The sequence below is a fragment of the Anarrhichthys ocellatus genome, unplaced genomic scaffold, assembly GCF_004355925.1.
Source record: "Anarrhichthys ocellatus isolate YVR2014 unplaced genomic scaffold, GSC_Weel_1.0 scaffold1105, whole genome shotgun sequence".
Classification (NCBI taxonomy): domain Eukaryota; kingdom Metazoa; phylum Chordata; class Actinopteri; order Perciformes; family Anarhichadidae; genus Anarrhichthys; species Anarrhichthys ocellatus.
The window spans coordinates 1-10,124 of NW_022281079.1; the positions used below are offsets into that span (position 1 = coordinate 1).

The following is a 10,124-nucleotide window of genomic DNA, read 5'->3' on the forward strand; positions in this document are numbered from 1 at the left end:
ACAACATTCACATTAATGAGACCAATCACAGACAACTTTCACGTTAATGAGACCAATCACAGACAACTTTCACATTAATGAGACCAATCACAGACAACATTCACGTTAATGAGACCAATCACAGACAACATTCACATTAATGAGACCAATCACAGACAACATTCACGTTAATGAGACCAATCACAGAGCTAAAGATCGTCCGCACTGTGAACCGTCTCAGACCATTTAGAGAAATTCTTCACATATGTATGATTTAAGCTGTATTTGTGAAAATGATGGATTTTTGCAGCCGACAGTTGGTCCACTTTAGGGCTGTCCTGACAGACCTGTATCACCGTTAATCGTGATGTAAAAAAAAAATGAAATATTGACATATTAATCATATACATGATAATATGGTGTAAATAATACAGTACCTCTGAAATGGTTACAGACCATCTCCATCTTGTATTTTGAAGCAAACATTTGCAAAAAATGTGAAAAATCAACCAATAAACAAACTTAAAGATGAATCTGACTGATAGCATTCTTACCATTATTAAAAACATTCTTACATGGAGACAACACCGTTATAAATTATTTTGGCCCCCCGATAATTGTGGTGTGAAAACCTGATATTGGTTTATGACAGACTGTACTACGAGCAGGGGACTCATGATGCACCAGTGTTGACGATAACTGTGATATTTTAAAAATGAAATATTGATATGTTTATGACAATATCATGTAAATAATTCAGCGCCTCTTAAATGATTACACAATCTCACTTCCTTAGTTCATTTGTCAAAAAAGAGACTGAAATGTTCTATAGATATCCCAACAGCATCATTATTATGAATTGTTTTGGTCGTGATAATAGCGTAACATAAATCCTGCTCACACACTTGTTCTGGAGCTTTGGACAGTGTCATAAGTGGACCTTATTCTGTCAACTCTGGATCTGTTAATGAATTCTCCTCACACGTGTTGTTCTGCTCCCCTGTTATTGGTGCCATCTGTTGTTATTGTGCAGCCCACTGTATGCAGGTGAAGGCACAGGTCTTAAAGAGAAACAGTTGCTGTCCAGCAGGAGGCAATACACCCTCAGTGAGTAACCCTGACATGCTGTGTCATATCCTCATCACTCACTGATTAACGCTGCAGCTCTGTGCCAGCAGAACTAATCTGTACACTGGTGAAGAACAACACATCCCTGCTCATGTCCACATTCCCACACTGCACTGTGTGACCTGATCTACAGCACGTTACACTGTAGCACTCACTTTATGGACTCCAATTCATAAGCAGCTGCTCTTCTAAAGATAAACTCTAAGTGGACAAATGCTACAATATGCTGCAGAACACAAGAGCCCTCTGAGTCTTTCAACACATGCACATAGTGAACCACACCAACTGCTTTTCAACGTCGACACTCCTCTTTTAGTGGACACTATTTCCACTCATGTCACTTAAGCACATGCTGAGCCGTTGGGCTAACCAATATAGAGCTGCCTCAGGCCACGTCCACACTACTCCGTTTTTGTTTGGAAACTCATATGTTTTGCTACATTTACACTGAGCGTCCACACTACGCCGGCGTTTTCGAGCACCGAAAACGGAGGAGTTTGAAAACGTCAGGGTTGCATATTCGTGTGGACAGTCGAAAACGGATACGTTTGGAAACGATGACGCCCACACGTTCGCTACTTGATTGGTTCTTAGCAGTCATGTCCTTCCCTGATTCGTCACAGCTATCAAGTGACCGATTCCCGAAAGTCAAACAACAACATTGATTACCGAACGACTACCAGGTTAATTTAACATGAACAACTGATTACAGATGTTGCTGACCTTGTTGTCTTGAAACAGCTGTTGTGCAGTTAAAGTCTGCACTAGTACGGAGGAAGCAGCTGTTATTGGAGCGATTAGTGAGCTGCGTGTCCAGCGGCGTTATCAGCCCTACGGAGCGAGCGTCTGAAGTCACGGTTTGCGGCTTTAGGGAGGGTGATGGACACAAAACGGAAGACTTTCCTGTCCTTATTAACGCTTATTTTGTTCTACACATCTATTGTGAAGTCCGCAGATAAAATGTAAAAGGAACAAAAGCAGTAATTTCTCTCCAGTAGGACAGAGACTTCAGCCACCAGCAGAGCTACGAGTGAGAACAGACAACACCACCACCGAGGGAACGAGTGAGAGACCTGTGAATTTGATGTGAGAGAGAGATAGAGCAAAACCCGCAGCGCTGTAACTAACGTCAAGTCTGAAAATAAAACTTCCCACGAACTGTGTCTGTTTGAGTTTATAGAGGAAGATTTTAGAGAAGATCTTAAGTATCAAACACGACCTTTCATTATTAAAGACTACTTTATTACTCTGTCGTATTTTTTTTAACTTAGCAACCAATCTACTTCCTGTTTACATCGGCAACCACGTGCATGCCCAGTGTACGTGATGAGTCACGTGATATTCATTTTCAGGCGTGTTAGTCTGGACGGAGATCAATTCGAAAACGATGCTGAAACGCCGTGTGGACGGAGATCGCTTTAGTTTTAAACGGAGTCGTGTTGATGTAGCCTCAGAGCTCGTGTACGCTGAAGTGATGAAAGCCTGGCCGGCTGTCTGAAGGGAAACACACCGTTTCACTAAATGCATCCCATATTAAAACAAAGTCAATTTGGGAAAAAAGGACTTTAATAGATATTTTAACAATATTTAAAACCATTAATTTACTAATGATTTAGCCGAATGTATTCCATAACTATGAAGTCAACACCCTCTTAAGAATAATTAAGAACACTTTGTATTTCAAAGCCTCTATTGAGGGTTTTTTAAGTGAAGCTTGGAATGCCCGTCACATTTTATGACACCAAATAAAAATAAAAAATAAAATAGATAGTGTTATTGTGGTTCCATAAACGTAATTCATGTGCTGCTAGACTGCTGTTAGTCGGATGCTTGCTGGTCAGCAGGAGAGCAAACAGTGAAAATGTTGTTTCAAAAGGCTAAATGGCAACAAATAAGGACTGAAGCTGAACGTTTTGTTAGATAAAAATATGAATTTTGGAAATGATTACATCCATCTTTTATTTAATAATTCTTAAGTTTACAAAACGCTCTTTGAGTTATTAAAAATGTTCACACAAGTGAGGAACAATCGTACGCAGCCACCACTGGATTCTAGTTCTACAAATAGTAGAATACTGACAGTGGAGCCTGATCTTTATCTGAAACTGCAGGAATACCGGCTTTAAACAGAATGAACTGACATGCAAAAATAAGAAACACTTCATTTCTGAATGTCAACATCATGAATTATGCTTCCAACTTGTCGGTGCAGCACTAACACAAGTATGAAGTAAAGGACTCTGGGTGGAAGTCTGTGCTGGTTCATCACTTTCAGCCTCGTTTCTTGGACATGTCACACTTATGGATGACTGGAGATAAATTGCGACGGGTCTTATTGGACAAATACTGTGGGCCTCGTCCTCCACCTGTTTCCTTTGTTTGCTTCTGGTCTGCTGTATTGTGTTTTAGCACCAACTTTAATATCAAACCTTTTCTTTTTTTTTTTTTTTACCTGGGCCACAGTCCGTATCCTAGGAGACAACATTCACCATCATTGTGGCTCCTGTGGAAACTCTTCACAGAAGTGTTTCTGCCTCCACCTCGCGCAAAGTCAACTAAACCTAAACTTTAAACTAATTTAAACTATTTAAAACTTTAAACAGTAAGTAAGAACATGCACACATGAGGCCCATGAGGGCCAATGACTATTTGTCAAGGAGTGTTTCATGCCAACGGTTGGACCTGAGCTGCTCCACTGAACAGTAGAAGCACGCACGCACGCACGCACGCACGCACAGTTATTGTTGCTGCAGTAGAGTAGAAACTGCATGTGTGGGTACGTGAACAGCGCTCGTTAGTCTTCTCATTAGCATAATCCCCAATTTACCCTGAGTATTAATGCCACTTCAATCCCATGATCCTCCAGGACACGGAGGGGAGAGACAGAGACGGAAACTCACACTGGTGAGCTCTTGTTGCCATGGTGAAGGGTCAGCCACAATGTCACCAGAGGGGCCAATCCACTTTTCCAATGTGTGTGTGCGTGTGTGTGTAGAGAGGAGGTGGAGAGTGTTTACTTTTGATAAAGGCGCCTTGCGGTGTCTGTGGACTGTCACAACAACACATGTTGCTTAATACAGAGTGCTTCATTAAAGGAGCATTCCTCTGATGTTACACATGATGATGATGGGTACTACTAGAAATTATAAAAACTGTTTTATTATGTCTTCTGTGGCTCTGAGGGAGGAGCTTAATTAAGTCTGGAACAATACCCATGATGATGTCATAGTGATGAGGGATGGGTATCGTTAGGATTTGATCAATACTAGTACTCTCATCGATTACTCTTATATTGTGAGAAAAAAAGATAATTAATAAACAAAATGAATCGACATTAGTCTTTCTTGAGCAGCAATGCAAGAAGTTCCAAAATCTTTAAAATACATTCACAGCCAAACAATTAGCTCAGTGATTATCCCCAGTTACAAACTGAGCACTGAGCATCAAACACATGATGCATCATGGAAAGTGTAAGATCCAGTGTTTTTGGATCTTGACCCAAACTTGGAGCTGAAGTCAGGGGATCTCTGCTTCTGCTCTCGATTCTCAATTCTGAGCAGCTTTTAAATCTGTGTCTCAAACTTTATGAACGCGTAATATTTAATGCTACAATACCCTTTAGAAGTGTTTGATTAGTATAGTCATAACTAGTCATAGTACCATTATCAGCTGGGATTAAGGTTGTCCTCTGTTTTATCACGTGATGCAATGTTGCTGGGCTACCTTGATGTGAACTGACCAACACTGCATTAACTGTCAATGGGACATGAGTGTAGAAGAGTCTCTTCACCAGTCTAAACATACATGATGTATTCTACAGTAAAGAGAGACATGTGACGCAGGTCTCTGCCTAGAATCGATCCACCGACGTGGCAGTTACAGTATGCGCTGTAACTAAAAGTTACAAATGTTTTATAACACGTGTGTTTTGGAGTTTAACAGTGCAGTCTTGAAACAGGAAACACATGAAGACAGACGGAGTGCTTCACAACACTGTCCAGAACTTCTAATCTGCTACCAGGAATGTCCAGAGAGAATCAGTGGGGCTTTTCCAGGCCACTATCTGTGTGTGTGTGTGTGTGTGTGTACTAACCTCCTCCTCCTCCTCCTCTGATGCTCTCTCTGACACTGGCTCAGGAAGAGGTCCTACGGGGGAAAAGAAGAAACTTCATCCATATTTACTCCAGTCGGTTCAAACCAGATGTCTGATCATTATGTTCCTGATCTTTTTACACTGCTATGGTAAACACACAAGCGTCATCTTTTACAAAGCCACAGTGTGATCGGTGTGTGTGAGAGCGTCCGTGTGTCATACCGCTGACGTGTTCCTCCGTGGGCAGGACGTTGCATCTCTTAAAATAGTCGTCGGCCTCGGCGTCCACCAGCAGCAGCGTGGTCTCGTCTCCTCCCGCCTTGATGGCCGCGACCACCTCCGAGTGCTGCATGCCGATCACTGTCATGCCATTGACCTGAGGCAGGAGAGAAGAGGAGAGAGGAGACAGGAGAGTTCACTCTCTGACTCTTGCTACACTGGATGTGTGTTTTTCCACACAGTTCTAAAGCGCCAAGTCTCCAATTATTTTGTCAAAGACAGATTGTGGTCACAAGGTGTTGCAGTTCAGAAGCACTTCAGCTGGAACAAACCTACACGTGATCAGACGAGCTACCAGCTCTGATGATGTACAACTGGTGACTGGTGACAGTAAAGTAAGGAGCTGTTCAACATTAAAGGGAATTACTAAATAGCTGCAATAGTTCTAATTGTATAAACTGTTTAATTAATGACTAAAAGTCATTTCAACTCTCTTTTTTGGTCATTATATACATTTCTTTTTCCTAAATGCCCTTTCTCAAACGTCTGTCATCTGTTTGGAGACTTACTAATAATCACCACTTTGCATCATCACTGACAGCAGAACACACTGGAGGGCAAATATATTGCACTGTATTGTAAATGTAGTGTGTTTGTCCATCTAGCCTCAGAGGTTTTCTAACTGTAGGGTGAGTTCAAAGTCAAAACTCACATGATACACAGACTTTTAGCTTCATTAAGAACCCGGCTCTACCCATCAGCTAACTGGCAGTTGGTGAGTCTGCTGAGAGGCTGGAGCAACGTGATGGGCTGAAAGAGGATCATTCATTTAATCATGTCCTATTCATATATTTAATACTGAACGCTGCTCTCCATAGCTTAGAGCGGGACATGTTCTCACATTAGAGTTATTGGTAACTATAGTGTACTCGGCCTTTTCTATTCTTTTTCTATTTAAGATAGCATCAGAGGCAGCATTACAACTATGTGACACTACAGCTGATCACATAATAACAATGACTAGCACTCCAAACATTGGCCATAAACTATAAGGTATCACTGATTATTCCCACTAAGTAAGTGAATGATGATGTTTTTGGTGTGGCTGTGGTGAAACGTAATGACCGTGATGAGGACCAACAGGAGAGTGATGGTTCCAGTGATGGAGAATGTTTGGTAACTGTGTTGTTACAGAGGGTTACAGGTATGCAAGCACACTCCCACAGATGGAACTAATCATGCCTCCTGGGAGATAAGACACTGAGGAATTCCTGTGGGAGGAAGCTCCGAGGTGGGAGTGCCCTCATCTCTCGGTCTCACCAACTCCCCACTGTGGGTGTGAACGTTGAACAGGTGGTACGGCTGTATTCCACTCCAGTGGACCCCTCCACAGAAACATTCATTCAATTCCAAGCATCTCGTTTCCCGAAATCTACCTCTAAAAACCAGTTTAAAGTTTCTATCTCATGGTGAATACAGCATGTAGAGATGTGGTCTTCTCCACAGCCCCCCTGCCCCGCCCCGCAGTCTGAGCAGGCAGCGATGCAGCCCTCAGACGCAGTAAGTGGATTAACTCTGACCTCGCCACAGTTAACATGGACAGAAGGCCTGCTCGTCACACAAACAAAGCGGGGGAGAAAGAAAACATACAGTATTTACACACACACACACACACACACACACACACACACACACACACACACACGTTTTGCCTGATACTGTGCGTCTGTTTTATTTAGTTTGTATGTGTATCAGCTGTAATCCTATTACATCAGTGGGGAAGCTGAAATCCAGAGGTGCATGTGTGTGTGTGTGTGTGTGTGTGTGTGACCTGGAGGAGGAGGGAGTGTGTGTGTGTGGCGTACCTGGACGAGCTTGTCCCGCTGTTTCACGCCCACTCTCTGTGCCGGAGAGTCGTCGTCCACCGCTCGGATGAACTGGCCCGGTTTGGACTTCTCGCTGTGCAGGTTGAAGCCGTAGCCGCTGGCTCCCTTCTTCATGTGGCAGAGACGAGGCCGCGGCCCGCCTCGCTCCTCCTGCACACAGACAGGAGAACATCCACCGTTCACTGAAGGGTGTGAGCAGGTCCCTCTCTATTTAATGTCAATAATATACATCCATGTGGACTTCAGCAGTATTAATAACACTCACTCCTGTGTCCCCAACGGCTGCTGAGATTTCAGACTTTCTAGAAAGTTTGATCGCACAATTGTTCACAATCTTAAAAGACTTGTATGACGTAATCGGTTACAGAAACACATCGATCTGCATAACGTTTAGCTCCACCCTGTTTGGGGGAAATCCACGCTTTGACGGCGAGCAACCATTCTCTTGTGACGCTCCATCAAAGCGTGGATTTCAGGGTGGAGCTAAACCATTCTCTTCAGTGTGGGAGAACACGGAGACCCAACAATGTGTTGCTGTGTAAATTCGGAAAATTGGAAGTGGGCTGGCTTATCGCAGCGGTAAATCTGGTCTGCACAAACACTTTTCAGAAAGAGAAAAATCATCCCCAAGCGCTTTGTCAAGACGGCAGCAGGGACAAGACAGCACTGATACATGAGGCCTACAAACACATACACAAAGGGTTTCTGTCGGTGGTAATCTGACCGGTCGAACCCTCTCCACTCATTCTGCAGCTGCTCTAATAAAGGCAATAAAAGACACAAAAATATCTTTTAAAAAAACAAAAAAACGTTCTGGTAACGTAACGTTACACCATGCGTCATCTGACATTGTTATTTGGCTGTTTTATATACGACAGACTTTATTTTTATTTTCCAGTGATCATCTCATCATATTACTCCAGTGACGATATCATAACCATTAGAAGTGTTAGGTCAAGTACAATCCCTGCCTCTCCAGTTCAGGAGGAGGGTTGCTGTGACACACGGTGATTAAACTAAGTTGTCACAGCAATCCTCAGAATCAGACAACACACAGCAGCAGCAGCAGGGGGAGAGGCCGGTGAGCACAGGACCGTTTGGGATTAAAGGACGTGACACATGCTACTTAACGGCTGCTTTCGCCCAGTGCCATGTCCATCCATTTTAGTGCAATTAATCTTAGATTTCTCCGATGCGGGGGGGGGGGGGCTCTTCCATGTGTTTTACGTCAATCTGAGATCCCACACCAACACAATCAATACAGGTTTGCTGTAAATGACGAGCTATGGACGTCACGTAACTTCCCTATTTACACAACGGGCGCACAATGCTCATTTGACAAACGGCATTGAGTCAGACCTGAAAAAGCACAACATGAGGTCATAAACATGCACAGGCAGAAACAAAAGTCAGCTGACTTCCTTTACCAACTGAATGAATCAGCAGCAGGTCTCTGCTAATCCTGCGGTGGCCTACTGTAGACCTGGTTATGTGTCTAATCCCACGTGAAGGACCTCACTTCAGCTGTTAACATCAGAGCACTGCTGCATGAGCTCCGGCTTTATTACAGGACTACTGGAAATCATTGCTGAACGGAATCCTATTACATAAGCTCCATAAAGAAGGCGTCGACATTTTCCAATACGCCAATATCACTTTTATTCTTCCTAGTGTTGTTGCTGCCAATTGTACTTTAAACTTGCACAATCGAGATAATTAGATAGTTTCACACTCGTTTGGCTGTGAACATTGTAGATGTGGTCCAGCCTGGTGGATGTGTTGCAGACATACAGGCAGAAAAGAACATTCTGGGATACTATTATTATTTCACCTTTTCTCAGAGTGATTTGTCTTCCACAGCCTCTAAACTAGCCTGATAGACAGAACCGTCCACTCGGTGGACGGCACGGATTCAACCTCCAAACCCGTTTACAGCCAACACGTGCACCGAGCAGTTATAACAGGCGTGACCAATCGAGGCTCTGATAAAATGCACCTCATTCACGTGATAAAAAGCACCGCTATCTACAGCGTTGTCACATATCTGTAAATGATTCCCTGCAAAGTGACCATTTCAGATCCACCGTGATAACCTCAGCGTTCTCAAGGCGTGTCCCCACCTCGCCCACTCAGAGTGGACTCTGCGTCGGTCCGAGGGTTTCTGTGGAGTCGGGGCGGTTGATGATTGCTGAAATGCTCTGAGTGAGTCAGTGTGATCTTGGGAGGACCTTTGGATGGAATCATTTATCATCATCATTTATGACAAAGCCCACATAAGCAGTGGCTGAAGACGATAAGGGAACAGGTGAGGTGCAAAGTGCACCGCATGCCAATCAAGTTTTCATGTAATCTGCAGCATTCGCAGCATGCAGTACTCCACGCTCCGCTCTAATATGGCACGGAACCTGTGGAGACACTGCAATTACCAACGTTATCAACGTTATATAAGCAGTCAGCAGGTTTGACACACGTTATGTGGGGAATACTTCATGTCCTGCATTCTGGTGAATTACTGCATCAATTTATTGTGGAAATGTTTCATCAATTTCTTATTTTATTTTTTCAAAGTATAAAATGACTTTAAGGCTCTCAGGTATTCTGTTTTGCTTTCAAATATTTATTATTCCCTGCTGAGTCAGCACATGTAGGAATGATTTACTTTCCCTCCTCTCTCTTGTGTCTTTTGTTTGGGGAAGTAAGCTCTTTAAATGTGCATGTGGCACATTTATTAATACATTCATTAATTTAATTACATGTATAAGCCCCTGGCCTTTATTAGCTCAAATGTGTTTCAGCAACATTTATGCTCATCTTCAAAA

At 43.1% G+C, this 10,124-nt stretch overlaps 1 protein-coding gene across 1 annotated transcript; it reads right to left on the reverse strand.

Annotated features, from left to right (window-relative positions):
• Positions 1–2,448: 2,448 nt before the first annotated feature.
• LOC116377302 (Na(+)/H(+) exchange regulatory cofactor NHE-RF1-like) lies at positions 2,449–8,491 on the reverse strand. Its single transcript, XM_031838914.1, has 3 exons — positions 7,285–8,491; positions 5,423–5,576; positions 2,449–5,253 (listed from the first exon to the last, which is right to left on the reverse strand). The coding sequence occupies exons 1-3, from the start codon at positions 7,417–7,419 to the stop codon at positions 5,114–5,116; spliced, it is 429 nt and encodes a 142-aa protein (XP_031694774.1). The 5' UTR covers positions 7,420–8,491; the 3' UTR covers positions 2,449–5,113.
• Positions 8,492–10,124: the final 1,633 nt, after the last annotated feature.